General features: G+C 58.1%; 2 protein-coding genes across 22 annotated transcripts; one reads left to right on the plus strand and one right to left on the minus strand.

The window, feature by feature from the left end:
- Nucleotides 1-915: 915 nt before the first annotated feature.
- On the minus strand, nt 916-12,398 carry Plcd3 (phospholipase C delta 3). 20 transcript variants are annotated; one of them, XM_003465667.5, is made up of 14 exons: nt 12,060-12,388; nt 6,821-6,982; nt 6,527-6,755; nt 6,288-6,417; nt 5,656-5,884; nt 5,355-5,556; nt 5,123-5,267; nt 4,506-4,658; nt 3,906-4,212; nt 3,518-3,634; nt 2,999-3,165; nt 2,725-2,860; nt 2,498-2,647; nt 1,908-2,407 (listed from the first exon to the last, which is right to left on the minus strand). In XM_003465667.5, exons 1-14 carry the CDS (start codon nt 12,199-12,201, stop codon nt 2,319-2,321), a joined length of 2,358 nt encoding a protein of 785 aa, XP_003465715.1. In that variant the 5' UTR covers nt 12,202-12,388; the 3' UTR covers nt 1,908-2,318. The 20 variants fall into 20 exon arrangements, 16 of the variants coding, with proteins under 16 accessions (XP_063107819.1, XP_003465715.1, XP_063107815.1 ...); XM_063251745.1 differs by adding an exon at nt 8,877-8,925 and having other exon boundaries at nt 1,908-2,647; nt 3,518-3,676; nt 5,054-5,267; nt 12,060-12,182; XM_063251738.1 differs by having other exon boundaries at nt 1,908-2,647; nt 3,518-3,676; nt 5,054-5,267; nt 12,060-12,398.
- A 400-nt stretch (nt 12,399-12,798) lies between these two features.
- Nucleotides 12,799-20,574, plus strand: Acbd4 (acyl-CoA binding domain containing 4). 2 transcript variants are annotated; one of them, XM_023563299.2, is made up of 9 exons: nt 12,799-13,691; nt 13,839-13,959; nt 14,031-14,115; nt 14,329-14,449; nt 14,569-14,640; nt 14,833-15,048; nt 15,642-15,781; nt 18,430-18,550; nt 19,078-20,574. In XM_023563299.2, the coding sequence occupies exons 1-8, from the start codon at nt 13,493-13,495 to the stop codon at nt 18,538-18,540; spliced, it is 1,065 nt and encodes a 354-aa protein (XP_023419067.1). In that variant the 5' UTR covers nt 12,799-13,492; the 3' UTR covers nt 18,541-18,550; nt 19,078-20,574. The 2 variants fall into 2 exon arrangements, with proteins under 2 accessions (XP_023419067.1, XP_023419066.1); XM_023563298.2 differs by having other exon boundaries at nt 12,800-13,691; nt 18,430-20,574.
- The last annotated feature ends 1,066 nt before the right edge of the window (nt 20,575-21,640 follow it).

Raw genomic sequence — 21,640 nt, forward strand, 5'->3', positions numbered from 1 at the left:
CACAGACATCAGGTGGTGGTGATGGCAGCATACGGGACAGGGGCGCCCCTCCACATGCTGCTCAGACCCAGGAAACACACACACTCAGAATGGCTCTCCTGTGGTTGGCCAGAACCCTGTGAAATGAGGACCCTGTGCCCCAAGCTGCTTGGGAAGAAGTGGACCCTGCAGGGCCCAGCACCTCCTTCTCAGCTGGCGGTCGGTGGTCTGCAGCCTGTGGCCTGCACCTGGAGTATTCTCCTGGGGGCCCACCCAGGGCTGCAGGAGGCCACTGGGTTACTGTTGTCAGTCTCCGTCCTTTTCACTCTCCTTAGTCCTACACACAATTCTGTCTGGGTTGGGGCCTCCTAGAGGGCCCTCAGGACAGTGGCACCAGTGACGGGCAACCCACTGCCTAGGCTGCCTCGCCTTGGGCAGCTGCTGTGGCACTCCTCCCACCAGGCTCCTGGCAGCCACACTTAGGATGCCATCCCCGCGTGTGGACCGACTGCTTGGCCATGGACTCCCCTCTGGGACAGAGCTTTGGGCCAGGCCAGCAGGCTGCTCCTGGACTAGTGTCTGTGGCTGGCCCGGCCATGCACCCTGACCCCTGCTTGTCAGAGATGCTGACCATGTCTGCACCTCCCCTCTGCTGCTCTGTAGCTTGGGGGCAGGGCTCGTGGTCTGATGTTTCTTCCCCACAGCGTCTACAGTTGCCATCTGGGAGGTGGCACCAGGCCTAGAGAGGGACAGGCTTGTCTAGGGCCTAGAACGGAGGAGACCAAGACTCAGCTTTGCCAGGCAGGCGGCACCTCTGGAGCCAGTGGTGCCAGCCCATCCGGTGCTCTTGGCCACACCCAGGAGCAGTAGACCTTGCTGTCTGGGAGGCTTTCGTGCTGGAATCCATCCATTTCCAGGGTCAAGAGGAAATACCAATTTGTTCTACTCAGTACTTCGCGGTTTTTAATAAAGGCAACAGCTGGACAAGCCCTGCCCCAGCATCCTCTGGTTAGCAGGTGAGTGGGATAGGTGGGGCCTGTCCCCTCTCTCCCGGGACTCTCCCTTGGTGCAGACGCCCTCCATGGGCCTCACAGCTCCTGACAGGTGTGGGCACCATGCAGGCTGATCTGCCAGACACCACACCCTTGAGCCATAGGACACTTTTTGGGTTTTTAGATTTGCTTTTCTTTTTGCATCCCGGGGATGAAGCCCAGGGCCTCACCCAGCCATGCCCAGCTTCCTGGCGTGCTTCTTAGCCAGAAGATTGCTGGGCCCCTGTGGTTCCACTTGGAACCCCCAGTTGTTGTCCTTGGATCTTCTGGCTGCCTGGACCCAGGATCTCTTACAACTCTCATGGCAGTGCCTCCACGCCCTGCAGGGAACCTGGGCCAGAGCTGCACAGAGCACTCTACTCTACCCCTGACACGCACTTTGCCTCACCACCAGGATGTGCAGGCTGGCAGAACCCAAGGAGGACTCAGGATGGGCCTGGCCAACCCTGTGCACATCCAGCAGGACTGGGCCGGCCCATCGGACAGACATCAGGGTTCTGGAACTCTTGAGCACAACAGCCCACTCCCACTCCCAGAGGAGGCTGTTACTTCCTACACAGGAGACTGGGGCTGGTGCCAGGCCTAGCCCAGCTCTGTGGAAACCTGTCCAGTGCTGGCACTGTTCCTAGGGGACCTGAAATGCCAAGTGTTGTCCCTGGAGTCTCTTCAGACTGGTGTGGTCATGCTGTGCTTCCAGGGCTGGGATGGCAAGGCTGGTGGGAAGTAAAAATGGTGTCCTTGAGGTTCCCTTGGAGGTTTTCCCTCCAGGCTACCATGAGACCTTGTAAACTGGTGTCCCCAGCCTAGAAGTTAGAGCAGGTTCAGGGCCAGCCCTAGGAAGAGGCTTCCCCACCCCCAGTCTCAGAGGCACGGGGCGGGGGGGAATAATTAGGCTCCTTTATTGTCAGAATAGATGCTTCTCTGTGGCTTCCCAGGGAAGCTGGGAACCAGCTGGGACCCAGCTGCCACCCCGTGGCCAGGTCTCCAGCTCTACTTGGTGTGCAGGGTGAGCATGAGGGACCAAAGGGCTTGGTACTCCACCAAGATGGGTATGGTGGAGGCCAGGGCGGCTCTGCAGGAACCAGGCTCTCACGGATGTCAGCCTTCAGGCTCTGGGCTGCAGCAGGCCCTGTGTAAGGCACCATGTGGCGTGGGGCTGGGCACAGGGTGTTGCAGCCCAACCACCAGACAGCAGCTGACCAAGCGCCAGGTGCCAGACTAGGGGAGGACCAGGCTTGATTCTGGACATGGCCTGGAGCCCCAGAACCCTGGTAGGGTCTTCAGCCCTCAGGAGTGCTGAATGCAGATGTGGACGAAGAGTGTGGCAGGGGACAGCGGGGCCCCGTCCTTGGAGAGCAGGTGGATGTGGCGGTACCCTGTGGGGCCAACCAGGGTCAGGTCCTCAGTCGTGGCTCCAGTCCGGGCCAGCAGGCAGCTAGGGATGGGGAGCCCGCCCACCTGCCCACCTTGCTTCAGGCTGCTGAAGGGCAGCGTGAACTGGCCCACGAAGTCATTGGGGGAGGCCATGTCGTAGTCCTCCACCACAAAGCGCACCAGGGCCAGGTCTGGGGCCCGCAGCTGGAACTGCAGGGTCTGCCCCCAGTGTGGGTTGAAGCCTAGTGTGGGTGCACAGTCAGGGGGGCCACACTCCCCACCCCCCGCCTCTCCTACTGCTCGCCAGGCTGATGCCCACCGTTGTTGAGCACGTAGCTGGTCTCTTTGCGTGCACAGTCCGCCGGGACTCCATGGATCTCTACACGCACCAGGGGGTCCACAATGGAGCTGGGCTTCTCAGCATTCAGCTTGGGCAGCTGCTGGGCAGTGAGCACCTGGGGGAGGTGGGCAGTTCTGGTCTGCAGCCATGCCCAAATCTGTCCCCTGCAGACACGAATGTCCAGGCCATCCCTGTTCCCTTGTCCTCCACTTAGACCAGTGTGCTTCCCAGAGCAGCCTGAACCCTTGCCAACCTGGACTGTCAACGTGGTGCTGGGGGGCCCTGGGCACCGTGGGTCAAACATTGTGTCTGGCTGCCTCAAGCAGCTGGGCTTCAGGATGTAGCCACACCGCCCGTTGACCAGGAAGCGGCCTGCGTTGAGGTCCATCTCGTAGCCTGGTGTCTGGAAGTTCAGGGCCACTGTGGGCAGTATAGTGAAGTATGACCGTTGGTGGCCACTCCCCAAGGGCCCTTGCTGCTTCACCTGTACCTTCTTCCTTGGGTCCCTCAGGCTGCAGAAGCCCATGGGGCTGAACCACGGTCTGGGGCATCCCTGACCTGACTGTCCCCTCCTGCTGGCCTACTGTCCCAGGGACTTCCTGCTCAGCACCCAGAGGGGCTGGCTGTGGCTGTGCCGACTGGCACAGTTGACTTGCTGGTGCGGGTGGCAAAGTAGCCTGGGCCAACTTCCCCAGCTGTATGATGGAACTACAGAGGCATCTTCCTCCTTTGGGTTCCCACCCAGGCCCAGGGCACCCCAGCCCTGGCTCACCTAGCTGACAGCCTGCGTTCCACATCTCCTGAGGGTTATAGTTGGTGGAGTTGACCCGCAGCCCCAGTGGGTACACGCGGGTCAGTTGGCGGGCATTGTGCCGGACGAAGCTGTTCCCTGTGGCAGAATTGAGCAGGGCTGGAATGGGCCAGTGGCCTCCTGGGGACAAGGACTGAAGGGACTCACCAAGAAGACCAGGCACCCTCCGTGTATCCCAGCCCCATGCTGCTTCCTGCACACAGGTCACCTTTTCCTCCAATGGGAACCCCACCCTCGTCTGCCAGCTGCTTCCTTCAGCTCCTCTGGGTTCCCTCCACCTACCCCACCCCTCTCTCCACAGAGTCCCCTCCACACCTGGTGCCCACCGTGCCCAGCGCCCAGTTCCTACCCGCCTCCCACAGCAGCTTCCTTGCTCTGCGCTCGCTGAGAGAGCCGACCTGGTAGGGCTGGGCTGGGCCAGGGCCAGGGTGCAGGGTCTTCAGGCGGGTGGCACAGCAGTACACGACCAGGGCCGAAAGCTCCGGGGAGACCTGGCCGGCCTGGGGCCTAGCCTCTGGGAGGGTCCTCTGTCGTGCAGCCCTTATGGCCTCCCCATCCTCCTCTTCTTCGTCCTCCCTGTCGGACAGAGGGCGACCGTCCTCGCCCTGCATGGCTGGCAGCTTCCTTCCCTTCACCAGCACCCGGCCCTTCAGCTGCTGTGGAGGCCAATAGGGATAGGTAAAGCCTGCCCCTCCACAGCCTTCAGTCAGTCATTCAACCCCCCCACCCCGGGTAGGGAGAGTGTTGGGGAGGGGTCAGAAGGAGAGATGGGGTACAGGTGCCCAGCAGAGAGGAGAGGGTCCCCCAGAGCTTGGAAGGACCTGAAAGTCCTTAGAGGCCTTGAGTGCCAGGTCAAAGGGGCTCACTATGGGAATGGAGAGCCAGGAGCACTGAGGGACAGATGGGAAGCCCCTTGGACCCTCTGTCCCCAGGCACCAGGAAGCGTCACCTCTGGAGATGGCAGCTCCTTGGGGTTCTGGGTGTCTAGCACCTCTGTCACCAGCATGTCCCCCAGGATGGTCCGCAGGTGGTGAGCCATGACAGCTTGCTGCTGCAGCCCGCAGTGGTTCTCGAGGGACAAGATGACAGGGTAGGGGGACAGCTGCAGGGGAGGCCAGTGCTCAGGACAAGCCCCTGGGTGAGCGGCCACACAGGGACTATGAGAGTCTTATTCACTTAGGTACAGCGCTGGGGACTTAACCAAGGGCCTAGCTCAGCACTGCATCTCCAGCCCCTTTTATTTACTTTCTAAATGTTTGAGACAAGGTCTCCATAAGTTCCCCTCCATAAGTTGCAATCCTCCTGCGTCAGCCTCTCAGGAACTGGCATTACAGGCTGTGCACCTGTGCCTGGTTAGCAATGCTGCGTGTTGTGTGTTAATGACATGGCCTGTGTTGGCTGCACATGCCTGGTCATCTTGGGGGCAGTGATGTCCTGACACCTGGACGGAAGTATAATTTACACAGATGCCACGCTAAGCTCTCAAGATGAACATGCCTTGCCCGCCCGTGGGAGCAGCGCCATCCAGAAGGCTGAAGGCTGTGGCTGTGTGTGAGTCGGGCTCACCATGAAGGCGTGGTCATGCACAACCTGGACCACGTCTCGGAAAAGGATCTTGGAGGTGAGCGTGTGGCCATGGTAGACGACAGGCTCGCCGCCCGGGCCCTCCCAACAATCCAGCTCCACGCAGCGGCAGCCCTGGGTGAAGGCCCTGCACATGGGTAGATGGATGGGTGAGGAGTCGGGACACAGCACAGGCAGCCCATCCCACACTTGGGGTCCCTCGGAGGTGCAGTACCTTATATATGCCTCCGTGCTGCTTAGGCCACCAATCTGGGAGTCAGTCAGGTAGGTATTGTGAGAAGAGGAGATGAAGTAATGTGACAGGGGCTGGCCCATGTCCTGGAACACCGTGGCATGTGTGTGGTCCAGGGCGGCCCCCTCGGGTGACAGTAGATACATCATGAAACCATCCAGGGTCATCAGCTCATGGCTCTTGGCTACGGGAAGGCCAGAGAGGTGTGTAGGCTCGTGGCCTGGCCCGTCCTGAGGCCCCATGGGGTTCCCTGAAACCCCCTGCCCACTCTGTGCCTGCCCACCTGTCTCATGCAGCTCGTAGGTCTGGATGAGCTGTTGTGCGTGTGCCAGCGTGGCACCTGCTTCGCCCTGCACCTCCAGGAACTCCAGCAGCTCGGGGGCACTCAGTACCAGGTCCTCCCCTGAGAACTGGTGGAAGAGCTCCTCTAGCTCAGGTCGCTTCAGCAACTGCCGCACAAACTCCTCAATCTCGGGGCCCTCTAGCCTCTCATCATTGGACCGGTCACACTCCTGGGGTATGGGGAGACATTGGGGGATACCCTGGGAGACAGCCCCACTGACACCTCAAGGCCCACTGCAGCTGGACACCCCTTTTCCACCCTGTCTCTCAGAGGTGAATGCAGGGTTAGGATTCCAGGCAGTCTGTCTGGTCAGCACTGCAGTGTGTCCTGAGAACCTGGATGCAGGTGGGAAGCGTGACCCCTGGGCCAGTGGGAGCCCCATGCATCTCCTGAGTGTGCCGTCACAGCTGACCAGCAAGCAGTGGATGAGGTCACACTTGTGCACAACCAGCGCTTCTGTGGCCAGGCTCACGCTGGTCACGCACTTGGCGTCCATAGGGTCTGTGCCCTGCCCAGGCCGAGGCCTCAGGAAAGAAAGGTCACTCAAGGCCTGGCTGGGCAGCGAGGCTCACCTTGAAGAGCCGGTAGGCATACATGTCGTCCATGTCCACATTGACCATGCGCAGCAGGCCCTTGATCTCCTTGAAGCTCATCTTGCTGTCCTGGTTGGAGTCCGCACGGTGCAGGTAGGAGTGGATCCAAGTGTAGGTGCTCAGGAAGGGGCTGCACAGCATGTGCCCTCCCCACCCTGCCCCACCCCGTCCCACGGCAAGTGGGTGATGGGTGTGCCTCTGCAGGTCTGGAAGGATATTGATCCAGGTGCTCACGCTGGCTCATGGCCTTCAGCCGTGCCCGAAGCTTCTCCAGGCCCCGAACCCAGCACTGTGCCTCCTCTACCGAATGGGCCACCAGGTCCAGGTTTTTGCGGTGGCCTCGGAAAGTGATGGTCAGGCAGCGTGCGGGTGGGAAGGCAGTCCCAAAGCGCTGCAGGCCCTCGGACTGGTGACCCTGGCGTATGGACTCGATGTGCTGCACGAGGACTAAGGGGGGGTTAGGGTCACCCCTGCCCCTCCCCGCCCCCACCCAGTCTGCCCATACTGCTCACAGCTGTGCCGAGAGGGTGCGTGGGGGAAGCGCCGCTGGAACCACACACTAAGCCCGTCCTCCTGCAGCCGGTACAGCCGCTCCTTCTGCCAGGTGCGTGAGCGGATCTCGCACAGCCGTGAGCCTCGCAGCATGGCGAGCACGTCCTTGTCCTCTGTGAGGCCTGTGCAAAGTGGGACACTAGCACCCAGAACCCGGGTCCCGCAGGGCTGTCCTGGCCATCCTGGGGCCAGCGGGCACGCCTCTGTGTCCATGGTCCCCAGCCAGACCAGAACCCAACAGTGAGCCTTTGCCCTCGACAACCCTCTGATGCTGGGTCTGGCTTCATGGCCTCCAGGTCCCTGCCCCTCAACTGTAAACTCTGATCCAGGAAATCCTAGCTAAAGCCCCAGGCTTTTGCTACCGCCCACTCACAACATGTGCAGGGTCCACCTCTTCCAGATGAGTCCCTTAAACCATCGCAACTCTGCCTCCTCCGTTAAGTCTTCCTCAGTTTGTTCTCAGTGGGGGCTCTTCCTCCCTGATAGCCAATGGCACTTTTTGCTTTCATCAAGAAGCCATGCCAGGTATGGTGGCACACACCTGTAACCCTAATACCCTTATTGGAAGCAGGAGGACTGCCACGAGTTCCAGGTCAGCCTTGCTACACAGTGAGTTTAGGGCCAGCCTGAAGTACATAGTGAGACCCTGTCACAACAAAGCAAAACAGAACAGCATTTGGGCACAGTGCTGCATGCCTATCATACTAGCAGTCTTGGAGGCTGAGGCAGGAAGATCACAAGCTCAACACAGCCTGGTCAATTTAGTGACTTAGCAAGACCCTGTCTCAAAATAAAAATCAAGAGGAGGTGGTGCTGGCATGCAGGTCTTCATGAAGGCCCTTTATATAACTCTCAGTAGCAAAGACACAGAAGCAACAGGAGGCCAAGGCAGGAGGATGGTGAGTTCAAGACCCTGACTCAAAATATAAAAGGCCAGGGGTGTAGCTCAGTGGTAGAGTGCTTCTCTACTCTAACCTAGTCCTGAGATTTGCATCCTGAGTTCAAGGCAAAGCCTTGGGCTCAGGATTCTGTCTTAGCTGTGCTAGGAGTCACATATGGGGGCCAGGGTGCTCACCTGGCAGCTGTGGGTGGGGATTGGCATCTGCGTGCTGCTCCTGTGTTTTGTTTTGTTTTTGAGACATGGTCTCACTCAGTAGCTGGCCTGGAACTTACAATCCTCCTGCCTCAGCCTCCTGAGTGCTGAGATCACAGGTGTGTGCCACCATGCCTGGCCAGGGGTATTTTAGATTGTGGCTTTGATAGTGGACACAATCAGAGTCTCAAGGGCAGGAAAAGAACCACACCCCTTGGGGGTCTGTGGTCACTGCTGGAGCCAGGACTGGTTGCTGGCTCAGGCCCAGGGAGGTGGAGCCCCTCTGTCCCAGCAGGAGGGGGTGAGGCTGGATCCTGGTGAGACCTAGGCTCTGCAACCTGCCCCTGCATACTGGGTCACCCTGTTCCATGCCTGCTGTGTGGAGGCCCGGCATGAGAGACCGGAAATGGAGGTGAGTCATTGTGGGTCTGAGTCCTACCTTGGGCAAACATGTGCAGAGAGGGCAGGGGCCACATTCCACCCTCATCCTTGCCATAGCCCCCTCCCCCAGCCTTGCCCCACCCCAAGGGCTGCATGCTGCTAGGTGGCAAGGGCTGAGCTCCCCCAGGCCAGTGGCAACAGGGGGGTTCTGCACTGCACGACAAGCAGGGAAGCTGCTCCTTCCTGCTCACCCTGTGTAGGGGTTGGGGTTGGCCTGCACAGCCACCCCCCAGCAAGTGGGGGAACCCCAAGGGCAGCCAGCCAGGAAACAGGGACCAAGAGGGCCCCATGGGAGGATAGGATGGCAAGGTGTGAATTTCCACGGCAGGCACATCCAGGTGTGGGGAGGGAAACCAAGCCATGCTAACCCAGGAAGCACCAAGGAACTCCAAGAAGCCAGACCCTGAATGAATCCCATGGGATGAGGCACAGCCTAGTGTAGAAGCAGGCCAGACACTGCCAGGCGAGAGGGGGTCGCATACCTGCTCCTGGGACTGGGTCAATTTTGAAAATAGGTAAGGTAATGGCTGCCTACAGGGTAAAATAAATAAATATATATATATATATATATATATATATATATATATTTTTTTTTTTTTTTTTTTTTTTGGTACCAGGGATCGAACTCACGACCGCCTGCTTGTAAGGCAGGTGCTTATGCCACTGAGCTAAATCCCCAGCCCCCTACAGGGTAAAATAGTAGGGCTAGTGAACACCACAGAACAGTCAGAGCCGGGCGTAGTTGTGCATGCCTGTCATCCCCGAACTCAAGGGGCTAAGGCAGGAGGGTCACAGAGTTTGAAGACCACCTAGGCTACAAAGTGACTTTAAGCCAGCCAGAACTGCATAGTAAAACCTTGTCTCAAAAAGATAATTCTGAGTTTGATCCCTGGTACTGATAAAATAGAAAAAGACAAAAAAAAAAAAAAAAAAAGATAATACATTTGTTTAAAAGGTGAGAATGGCCAGTTTTATGTTGTTTTTGTGGTACTGAGGATCAAATCCAGGGCCTTTGTAATGGGCTACAGTCCCAGTTTTATGTTGCATTTCAAAGTATGGTCTTGGCAAACTGTTAAATTGCTAGGCGGGTCAAGGCCAGCCTCAACTGCATAGCAAGACCCTGTCTCAAAAAAAAAAAAAAAAAAAAATTGCCCAGGCAGGGCTCAGATTTGTGATCTTCCTGGCTCAGCCTCCCAGAATGCCAGGATTTCAGGGTGCCATCTCACCCAGCCCAGGATTATTTTTTTTTTTGTCTTTTTCATTTTTTATTGGTACCAGGGATCGAACTCACGACCGCCTGCTTGTAAGGCAGGTGCTTATGCCGCTGAGCTAAATCCCCAGCCCCCCAGCCCAGGATTATTTACCACAATTTAAACATGTAATGATATACCAGAAATCACTGTATGTTATGTTTTGTTTTTCGGTACTGGGGATCAAACTCATGACCTCACACTTACCAAGCAAGCTCTTGAGCTGCTGAGCTAAACCCCTGGCCCCACTGTATACTTTAAATGAATGAATAGCATTGTAGGTGAATTAGTATCTCAAAGGCACTTCAGGGTACACAAGGTGGCCACAGGGTGGCAGGGGCATCTGGGCTAGTGGGATGGGGACAGGGACTGGGCAGGGCTGTGTAACAGAGGAGCAGGTACATAGGGCTGCTGCTGAGCAGAGGGGACGCTGGAGCATTCCTGGTGGTCAGGCCCACAGGGTGCCAGGGAAGCCAGTCTCCCCCAAAGCCATCATGGTAGGCAGCAGCAACACCAGGTTCCTGAAGCCACTATGTGCAGGCTGTGGGGCACACTCAGCCCCACAGTCCACAAGGCTCCTAGTGCCAGATGGGCCATAGGGTCAGGGTGTACGGAGCAGGGCACACACCCCAGTGGGCTCAGGGTCCCTCTGAGGGCCTGGGCTGTGCTCCACCGGGCTGGGGCATTGCTCAAAGGCCGGGTCCGCCCCTGCTCCCCCAAGATACAGACAGACTGGAGAGATTCAAACTTACCTGGGCTTTCTGTATCACATTTGGACCCCAAGGCTGCCAGGGCTCCCTAGCTGAGAACTCTCCCTTCCCTACCCAGGTCAGGAGCTGAGAATGAATCTCAGCTGCATCTGGCATTGCCCTGGGCCGACTACAAACCCCAGTGATGCCGTCTGTAAGGGAGGCTCTACACTACCCAGCCCGTGTGATTGCGCTGGAGGGGCTGGTTCATATGAGCCTGTCATGGTACCCACCACCAACTCTCCTCTGTCCTCAGCCTGTCCTGCTGGCCCCAGGCTAGGGTGGCTCCCAAACCAGTCTGTGCCTTTGGGCATTGGCCAGGTTATATTGGGTGATGGCAGTGGCCACCTGCATGGCTGGCCTGGCCTGCAGGCCTGGACACCTGTGCTGAATCTCTGCCCTGCCAGGCACAGGCTCACATTCCTTTCTCAGTGGTCACTGCGCTGTCACTCAAGGGATGAGCCAGTGGCAGGAGGGAGGGGAGCCAAGGTGCTGCTCCTGACCTGCATAGTTCCCAACAGTGTCACCCTGCCAGGTGCCAGGCAGCCTGACTTGGGCGTCATTGTGTCTCCTGGCCCCCACCCATGGCCCATCTCCTGGGGCCAGGCTCCAGGTCACCCATGGGCTGGAGCTGAGGTAGCCAGACTGTTTCCAGCACTCTGTGCCAGTGCACCCTGTGGGACCTGGCTCCCTGAATTTCATGGGCCCTCTCTCCCGGGGTCTCGTTCCTGAGGTCCGTGAGACCTCCCTAGGGGCTGCTCAGCTCCCCCAGGATTGAACTGTGTGTGTATATCCTGTGTCCTGCAGGAGCCACAGGCCTAGACAGACCAGACAGGGCAGACCTCATGGAGGACAGGCGGAGCTCTCACCTCAGGCATCTGAGTGGCACAATCAGTGCCCAGCACACTCAGGTTCCCTGGGTGAGAGGCGTAGCAAGGTCACCCAGCCCAAGGTCGGAGCAATTCCTGCAGGGCTGTGGTCACCCACGGGCCACTGTCTCAGGTGCAGGGCTCACCCTTCCTGCATTCCACCTTCTCCCTTCCCTTCCTCCTCCCCTTCCTCCTTCCTTCTTTCCCTCTCCACTCCTGAGTTACATCCGTTGACCTTTTTCATTCTTTATTTTGGACAATCTCACCAAGTTGCCCAGACAGGACTCACACTTGCAATCCTCCCACCTCAGCCTCTTCAGCTGCTAGACCAACAGTTGTGCTTTATGTTTTATAAAATGGCCTTGGCACTCTGCCCCTGTGCCCCACTGTGTGGGATTTTGAGGGTCCTTGCCACATGGCATGGCCTGGGTGCCCCACACACAGTTCCCAACCTGAGCCTCCCGCCCTGAGATGGGGTCCAGGCTGCAGGACACTCCAGTGTGAACCTCGGCACTGGGCCTGTTCCAGAAGCTTCCTACCACGCAGCCCATTTGGGACCCTAGGCCTTGTGGCAGTGTCACCAGACTCCAGTCCCTCGCGTGGGGTCGATGCCCTGCTCAGGTCCCCAGGCATGAAGCACAGAGCTCCCACTTCGAGGGCAGGAGCCTTGAACCCGTGACCCCTCTGAGCCCGCGGGCACCTCCTGAGGGGCCTTGGGGCGTCCTGGAGATCCCGGCATGAGCTCCGGGCCACGGACCCTCAGGCTTCCCATCCCGGTCCCCACGGCCCGGACTGACCCATCTTCTTCAGCGCGCGAGACGCCGGCCTTGGGGCGACTCCATCCCGCGACGGCGGGAGCGCAAGGGACTCCACGACTCTGTCTAGTGCCACGGACTCCTCGGGCCGGTGGCGGTCCCTCCTCCAGCAGTCGCACAGCATGGCGGGGATGGGGGACAGGGGGACGGGGAACAGAAGGACAGCGCTCCGGCCAGCCCCAGCTCTGTACGCTGTCGCGAACGCAGACAATTAGCAGGGCCCAGAGAATCCGGAGGAGGGATAAGAGGAGGGGCAGGGGAGGGACAAGGGAGGGGCAGGAGGACAGAAGAAGGGGAAGGGGGAGGGACTGAAGGAGGGGCAGGAGAGAGGGGGAGCGAAAAGGTAGGGTGTGGAGGCAGGAGGACGGCTAGGGGAGGGACTGGGGGAGGGACCGAGGGAGGGGTGGGAGATCAGGAGGAGGAGCAGGGGGAGGGACCAGGGAGGGGAAGGGTAGGGCAGAAGAGGGAGAGGAGAGAAATGGGGAGGGTGGAGGCAGGCAAAAAGGGAAGGGGAGGAGACGGGGGAAGGAAAGGGGGAGGGCAGGAGAGAGGGAGGAGAGGGGCAAGGGCTGGGGACGGATGGGGAAGGGACCTGAGGGAGAGAGAGGAGGGAGGGGGAGGGCAGGGGAAGAGAGAGAAGCAGGGGGAAGGATTGGGCAACGGAGGGGATGGGACAGGGAGGAGTAGCCAGAGAGGTGTGACAAAAGGAGGAGGAACTAATGGGGCAGAGCGATGCTCCTGGGCGGGACAGGAGGAGGGACCTAGCCCGGACCCCCGAGACGCCCCTGTTGAGTCCGCCCTGAGTTTCGCCAGGGACGCAGGCTCCTCCTCCCGCCCAAAGCCTCGGTTGGACGGTGCGACCCCGGGGCGGGCGGTGACCGGGTTGAGTGTGTCTCTGGCCCTGACCTGGGGCCGAAACCTAGGATCGCTGGCGTTGCAGACCGCACTGCGAGCCGCGCCGCGTGTCCAGGGAAAGCCGCGACCTCGGGGGCCTGAGGGGCCCGCTGGACCCTGAGCTCCACACTGACTCTGCGGTCCCTCTCCGGGATGACCGCCCCGCCCCTCACCCGGGTCCCCAAACTCGGTTTGGGCGCTGGGACCGCGGGCCCGCGTCGCCGCCACTAGGGGGCGCGAGCACCGCGCGCTCCCCCGCGTCCGTTGGGGGCGCTACTCGCCGGATCGGCGGCTGCACCGCGAAGGTGTGGCATAATCTTGAAAGAGCCGCACCGAGTGGCTGGAGTATAGAAGCCAACTATGAAACGGTGTTTCTCATTGGCTGAGTTTCGGGACACGGCTCGGCCAGCTCGGACTTGAAGCCCGCGACCAGCGAGACCTAGCTCGTCAGAGTCGCCGCGGGGCGGGGAGGGGCAGGGAAAGGCCGCCTCCTTCGCTTTTCTTGTCCGTGAGCTGGAGATATGCACTTGAGCGACGCTGTCGAGGACACGACTGGCCCTGCGACCCTTGCCGCCTGCCCCCGCGCCAAGTCCCGCAGCCCGGCAGGAGGAGGAAGCCGGGGTACCGTGCGCATGGGCTCCGAGTGCGGCGGCTCCAAGCCCGCCTGCCGCGAGCAGTTCCAGGCGGCGGCCAGCGTCATCCAGAGTCTGCCCCGGACGGGTGAGGCCCCGGCCGCCTGTGGGGTCGCTTGCGGGCTGTCCCGGGTCCAGATGTCCCAGGCAAGAGCCTGCCACCACCTGTCACCATGACTCTTGACCCCCTTCCTTGGGCTCGAATGAAATGGTGTACGGTCCCCACCCTGCGCAGGTTCCTACCGCCCCTCTCATGAGGAGATGCTTCGGTTCTACAGCTATTACAAGCAGGCCACCCTGGGGCCTTGCCTGGTGCCGAGGCCCGGCTTCTGGGATCCCATTGGGCGCTACAAGTGGTGAGCATGCCGTCCCCACTTGTAGCCCTGCACTTGCCGCTGGCGGCTGCCTCACTGCCCTCTGCTTCTAGGGACGCCTGGCATAGCCTGGGTGGGATGAGCAGGGAGGAGGCCATGTCCGCCTATGTCGCAGAGATGAAACTGGTGGCACAGAAGGTGAGGAGGACCAGCCCTGCTGTCTCTGAGCTTCCATGGCGTCCTTCACCCCTCTAGTGCCACTTCCCGTTCCTTAACACTGACTCCCTGGGAATCACCACCTCCCTGCGGCACCCCATCCAGGACTGTCTGATTGCTGAGGCTCCTAGGGGGCATGAGAGGATTACACAGGGACAGGGAAGGACCTCTCCTCATGAGATCCCCTCCCACTAGGTGATTGACACTGTGCCCCTTGGGGAGGTGTCAGAGGACATGTTCAGCTACTTTGTGCCCCTGTACCAAGTGATCCCCGACATGCCAAGGCCCCCAGAAGCCTTCCTGAGAAGGGTCACAGGTAGGGTCCTGGCACCAGGCTGGTGATGCTGCCATTTGGTGGGTGGGGGTTGGGGACAGAATGAGGACCCCAACTGTGCCCCTCCATTAAGACAAGGGACCACTTCTGTATCTGCACAGGTTGGAAAGATGATGACCAGGCTGTACCAGAGCCTCCCTACCAGCCCAAGGAGCCAGTGCCTCTTGGTCCAGGTCAGTGGGTGAGCAGGAGTGGAGACCCAGGCTGGGAGGCTGGAGAGAGGCCTAGGTACCATGCTGTACCCATGTGCTTTGCGTCCCTGAAGGCCAGGGTCAGGCTGAGATCCTTGTGCCCACTGGACTGGGGACACTGCTGCACACCCTCCCCAAGGCCCCTCTTGGCAGTGACCACCTCCTGCTTCCCAGAGTCCCAGATCCCCGTTGACCTGGACCCAGAGGTTTTCTGTGATTCCTTGGAGCAGCTGGAGCCTGAGCCTGTGAGACCCTTGCCTCCCCTGCCCCACCCCAGGAGCTATGGCTGTCCCCCACCTCACTATGTCACTCAAGTCTTGGCTGAGCAGAGGGGAGTGGCAGGAGGAGACCCTGATGCCAAGATGAGCCTTGAGCCTCCTATGGAAAGAGGTGAGCTGTGACCTTTCACTCCTGCTTTCCCAGGCTTCCCTTGGCGCCCTCTTGGGGTGAAGGCAAAAGTCCAGCCCAGGTTCTGGGGGAGCAGCCTGTCCAGACAGGGCTGCCAAGCAGCAGACGTGGCCTGGGCAGACAAAGTCCCTGCCCTGCCCTCCCAAGGCCACCCCAGGAGTCAAGTCCTCTGGTCCTCACATGCTAGGCAGGGGCCATGAGCACCCCTCTTAGTCAGCAGTGAGTCCTGCCCCATCCCCTCTGGAGGGTGCTATGTGCTGAGTCCCAAAGAAACACATTGATACGTGTGAGTTCTCATTCCTCTGAGCAGCAGGCCCGCGAGAAGGATGTCCTCCCTGTTAGTCTTTTGTGGTGCTGGTAGTAAGCCTTAGCCTCAGCCGGCTGAACGAACCTATGTTGCTGGGGCACCCCAACCCCTGAAGTCACAGCATGTGACTGAGTCTCAGACTCATTGGACCACCCCTGGCACTGGCAGCCCATCACCTGGCCTCGCTCCCTGCCCCGCCCCACCCTGCCCCTTCCCTTGCTCTTATAAACTGCCTCTGATGTCCCCTGCCCATGTCTCTGTTCTGCAGAGGAGCTGGAGGGTGGCCGCCCGGGGCCCCAGAACTTGGACTCATTGCTGGTGGGCACCATCTGGGCCCTGCAGGAGAGCATGCGGGACGTTCAGGGGCGGCTGCAGACCCTTGAGAGCAAACCCATGGCCCCTGCACAGGTGAAGCCCACTCACTTCCTAGAGGAGGAGCCATTCTCTCCCTGTCCCCAGGCCTCCTGGTGCCCAGGGCTCTGTGGCTTCTGTGGCAGGCAGGGAGGTTGGGGCTGGTGGCTCCTACCTTGGAGGGAAGGTGGGACGGGGAGGACTCCCTACAGTGGGGGACTGGCTATGTTTGCTCTTTGCATGGGGCTGGAGTCCCTGTCCCCAGGTGTCTTGAGTTACCCCAGCATTGCATCCCTCACCTCTGTCCTGAGGCCTGGGACTTGGTAAAAGCTGCCTTTGCTGTGGCACCGGCAGCCATACAGTGGCCCAGAGATGGCTTCCTCTTCACCTCCCTTTACAGATGGGGAAATTAAGGCACTGCGGAGTTGAACACTTTGCCTGAGGGCAGTGATGTGGAAGGGACTGGATAATGCAGGCTTCCCAGGGCACAGGCCTGGGAGTCCACTGTCTGTTACTGTGATGATCAGGAGTGGATGGGTGGGGTCACCCTTACCCACTGGGCTCTGAGGTTTGTTCTTGAGAATCCGAGGTAGCTGGGGCAGGAGAGGGCTGAGCTGCCAGCTGTGGGGGTTCTCTGGGTGATCTCTGACCTGCTGGGCATCTTGGATGAGCCTTCATGGCGGGGATTTCGACATTGCTTTCCCTCCCCCCAGAGACTTTCTTTGCATTCCTTTTTTTCTTCTCTTTTCTTTTTTTTTTTTTTTGAAACAGGTCTCACTATGTAATTCAGGCTGGACTTGAACTCACTTTGTAGCCCAGGCTGGCCTCGAACTTGAAGTGATCCTTTTGCCTCAACCTCCCAAGTATTGGGATTACAGATGTGCACCACCGTGCCTGGCTTTAAAATGTTTTGGCTAGTAGTCATTGGCTAGGCATGGTGGCACATGCCTGTCATCCCAACACAGGGAAGGCTGAGGCAGGAGGATCACTGAATTTAAGGCCAACCTGGAGTACAGAGTGAGTCCAAGGTGAGCCTGAAGTGAGACCTTGTCTCAAAAACTCAAAACCAAGAAAAATAAAAACTCAAAACAAAACAAAAAACTCCAACAATTTTCTTTCTTTTTTTTTTAGAGGCTCTTGCTGTGTTGTTCAGACTGGCCTTGAACTATGTAGCCCACCCTGGCCCCAAACTCCCAGAGATCCTCCTGTCTCAGCCTCCCAAGGGCTAGGATGACAGGGATGTGCCACCATACCTGGCACCCCAATGTTTATTTATTAGGGTTAATTTTTAAATGTCAGACAATCAGTCCAACTTTTAAATTTCCCCACTTGTCCTGAAATTTCTTTTTCTAGTTCATTTGTCCAATTGGAATGCTGTTCTGTACCTACATCCTGTCTTTAAATGTCTTTTATTGTTGTCCTGTTAGTATGAGGTGTTTCCGGGATCAAACCCAGAGCCTCTGTCCCAGCTGAGCCACCCCCAGCCTGAGGGTCCCTTAAGACACCCTTCCTGTGAACTGGATATCAGATGTGACTGCCAGGCGGGCGGGGTCCAGTTAAGGGCTCTGGACTTGGGAAGTGTCAGAGGTGGTGCTGTTAGGGGTCAGGAATTCCACTGTGCACGGCCTTGAACACAGGGGAATGGGACTCCACCACAGCAACTCATTTGCCACACAGTTTTGACAAGGTAATCCTTGCCTGAATCATTTAATGGTTGCAAAAAATGTTGAGTTTTAAAAATTCTATTATAAGGGGGCTGGGGATTTAGCTCAGTGGCATAAGCACCTGCCTTGCAGGCAGTCGTGAGTTCAATCCCCAGTACTGATAAAAAGGAAAAAGACCAAAAAAAAAAAAAAACAAAATTGTAAGAGACGTTGTCTGAAAAAGAAAAAAAAAAAAATCCTATTACATATTCCTAAAAGAAAAATGCTATTTTTCCTTTAACATTTATTAGCCAACACTTTTCTGTAGTTTCCCTAATCACCTTGGGTTTTCTTGAAATACAGTCCTTTGCTGGGTATGATGCAGCACACCTGAAATCCCAGTGCTTCGGAGACTGAGGCAGGAGGAGTGCTGTGAGTTCAAGGGCAGCCTGGGCACACAATGAGACCTTTCTCTTCATGGAACAGCAGGACAAATGCTTCTTCCTCTTTTTTCCTCTCCTGTATATGGTGCTGGGGATGGAACTGAAGGCCTTGAGCCATGCTGTCCCTGAGCTGTGCCCTGGCCTTTAATTATCTATTTTTCAAGTGAAGAACTGACTTAAAAGCCTGCTGGATGGTGATAACTTTCTAGTTTTATTTGTTGACTTTTGAGAACCTCTGTGGACTCCTTAATTTCAGGTCAAGCAATCTGGTCAACTGTACCATGCTTGTTTCCAGTGTCACAGCTTGGCTATGGGGCTTGGGCTCCTCAGAACATATCCTATCTGGACCTTGCTCAGTGGTACCAGGCACCCGTGTGCCCCAGCCCCCTGGCCCCTGACCTGAAGCACACTGTCCATTGAGAGGTGACCTTCTCCATGCAGGGACACAGGCCCCACCAGCAGGGTCAGGACCTGCCTCAGCCTCCTGGCCCTGAACTGTGAGGCAGGGAGGCCTGGCTGCTGTGGCCAGCACAGGCCTGGGTTCTGCAGCCTAACTTGGAGCAGGTCCTTCCAGGCCTCAGAAGTCAGCGCCAGCCCTGCTTTGTCTCCTCTTGCGCAGGGACCTCGACCCCGGCCCCTCAGGCTCTCTGCAACCACGCTGCTCTTTCTTTTCCTGTGGCCTTTCGTTGCACAGTGGCTCCTGCGACAACTTCGGACCCAGAAGAGGTGATCCAGAAGAGGTGATCACAGGAAAGGTCCCAGCCACAGGCCCTGGCCTGTGAGGCCTGAGCCCGGGGCCCCAGGAGCACTGCCCCAGGGCCTCCCAGGCTGTCCCTTCCCCATGGTCCAGCTCACACCCTCCCCACCCCCACCCAGACCTGCTCCTCCCCAGGCACAGCCGGGCAAGTCTGGGCTTGGAGGTGGCTGGACTGGTGGGATCACCATGCTCAGGACAAAGACTTTAACCAAATAAGACAAAGCCTCAGCTTTGCAGCCAGATCCCAGAGGGTGCAGCAGGGCACAGGTCACAGTCCCCTTTCCTCCCAGGCCCTGTGGACAGAAGCAGTGTTTCCTGTCCCAGCCTCCTGGCAAAGTGGGACAACCTCAGGCTGAGGTGGGGGTGCTGCCCTGAGGCTTTGCCTCCAGACCCAGGAGGTTCCAGGGGTTTGGGGTCCCACCTGAGGGCTGCTATCACCCCACACCCTAGGCCCCAGAAGTGCCCACTGCCCCCTTGCAGCTGCCATTCCCAATGTCCCCCAACTTTTAGGATATGAACCCAACTGGAGCCTCCTGGCCTGCTCTCTGCTGTCCTTGCTGCTCTCACCTGGAATGGGATGAACCCCATTATCCAGGGTTCCACCAAATGCCTGGCTGCTGGAGACCCTCAGACCCCTAGCCTGACCCTTGTTCTGGGTGTGGCCCACGCAGCCCGTTCCTATCCTGGCCAGGAGGGTAGTCCTCAGGATGAACCTGACCAGGTCCTCAGCTGCCCAGGGCTACCACAGAAGTTGAACAAACCCCTTCTGACAGTGACATGTATAGCCCACATGAGTGGGAGAAAGACTTTATCTGTAGAGGGTGCAGGGAGGGGTGGAGCCCACTTCTCAACCTGGGCAAGATTTGGGGTTTTCTTATCTTTTTTTTTCCAGTACTGGGGATTGAATCCAAGACCTTTGAACTAAATTACACCCTCCTTTAAAAATGTGAGACGGGCTGGGGATTTCGCTCAGCAGCATAAGCACCTGCCTTGCAAGTGTGTGGTCCCTGGTACCAGTAAAAACGAAAAAGACAAAAAACACAAACAAAATAAAAATGTGAGACAGAGCCGGGCGTGGTGGCTCATGCCTATAATCCCAGCACTCAGGAGGCTAAGGCAGGAGGATCCTTTCGAGTTCGAGACAGCTTAGGCTACAAAGTGAGCTCAAGGCCAGCCTGAACTGCATAAAGAGACCGTCTTAAAGAGACAAAAAAAAAAAAAAAAGTGAAACAGGGTCGTTAAATTGCTTAGTCTGACATCAAATTTGCAGTCATCCTGCCTCAGCTTCCCAGAATGCTGGGATTCCAGGCCTGTGCCATCATGGGTCTGAATAGGCAAGATTCCTCCCTGGTTCATAGCTCTGAGCTTGGGTTGCTGGGTTTAGGAAGCAGAAACAATTGCTGTACAAGAGCAGTCCTGGGGTTTACCAGCAGCTGAGCATGTAGAATGCCTGCATAGGGCAGAACACAGCTAAGGGTCAAGGGTCTGGTCCCTTGTAGAATTCTAGAATTTCACGGCCTGTTTAGTCCCCTCTCCCTCAGATAACAAGCTGAGCCCCCTGGCTGGTAAAGTGAGGGTGGTTCAGCCACACCTTCCAAGTCCCCGACTGAGAAAACCTGAACCCTGAAACTCAGGCCAAAGTGGAAGGCTTTGACTTCCCTGCAAAGAGCCGCCTCTCCGAGTTCCTGCTTGCTGGGACTTAAGTGAAGGAAGACAAGGCAGGCTTCTCAGAAGAGCCGGACACGGGCTGCATGGTGGTTCCCTCCTGCCTGGTGCACATCCGCCACCCATCACGGCTGCTGCCATCCAAGCTCTCCGGCCTCCTCCCCATCGACGGCCTGGAGCAGGACCCTTTATGGCTGGTCTTGTGAGACACACTCGCATTTTCAGGCCACTCAGGCAGCTGAGGCAGAATGTTGGGACCCAGTATTTTGTGACCAGCCTGGACAAGACGGAGACCCCATCTCAAAAAAACAGAAATAAAAAAATAAAATGCCTTTCTTTGGACACTGTGCCTAAAAACTCTTCATTCTGCAGTCGGTGGGAAGCAGTTTGCTTCTAAGCGCCCCGGCCTGGGGCACTTTTCTGGCTGTCAGTCCTGCTCGGTGGCAGACCACAGTGGCCGACCACCAGCAATCGAGGCCACGGTAACATTTTTATCGCCATTTGTGTTCCCCAGGTGACCGAGGAAGCCGGGACTGCCTCGGGGTGAAGCCCTAATGGGATCATAAAGAACTCAAAGCGTAACCCAGAGGAAACACAGGCCTCGAGTTGGTGACAAGAGCGGCATGGGGTCACCGAGCCTGCGCCAGAGTCCTGTGACCTTGGGCGAATCACTAGGGCTCTGGACAGGGCCGGGGTCCGCCTAGGCAGCGTCGCGGCGGCGGGAAACCGAGGCTGGGGCGAGCGCGGGGGCCTTGAAGTCCCGGGCGGCGTGAGGATCCCAGGACGACTCTCGGTGGAGGCGACCCTGCCAGCGGCCAAGGGTGCACGAGGACCCTGCGGGGTGCTGCAGCTGCCGGGACATGTTCCTCGCGGCCACACAAGACACGCCAGCGGCCAAGGCCTAGGCACCAGCCGGGCACCGAGCGCGACTATACTGCCCCTTTAAGGCGGCACTTTTTAATCTTCATTTGTTTACTTCTACATGCGCCTTGTCTTTTACACGACCGCGTATCCTTCCGCGGCGCCTGCCCGGGCGCGGACGCCTCAGCAGGCTGCACGCAAGCCTCGGCGCTGCACCCAAAACCTCTCTGCAGGCTCGTTCCTCGTTCACACCTCAGGGACTACTTTTTAGGGATGAACTACTTTTGCTCACATTCACCAATGTTTAGGTCCGTCAGAACCCTTCCGCTGAGGAGAAAATACGGCATAATGTTTAAAATACACCTTGCTATGAAAATATTCTGCTTGGGCTCACGCAGGCCGTGGAATTTCCTCGTGTTCTGAAGCAGAATGGTACAGTCCAGGGCCCTCCTCCTCTGTTTTGCGATTGGTTCTCCTCCCTAGCCGTGACGCGCGACTCTCAACCAATGGTCGCCCGCGTTCCTCCAGCTAGGGGCGCGCGGTGGAA

This window comes from Cavia porcellus, unplaced genomic scaffold, assembly GCF_034190915.1.
Source record: "Cavia porcellus strain 051 isolate PalLab524CR breed Dunkin Hartley unplaced genomic scaffold, mCavPor4.1 scaffold_6, whole genome shotgun sequence".
Taxonomy (NCBI): Eukaryota; Metazoa; Chordata; class Mammalia; order Rodentia; family Caviidae; genus Cavia; species Cavia porcellus.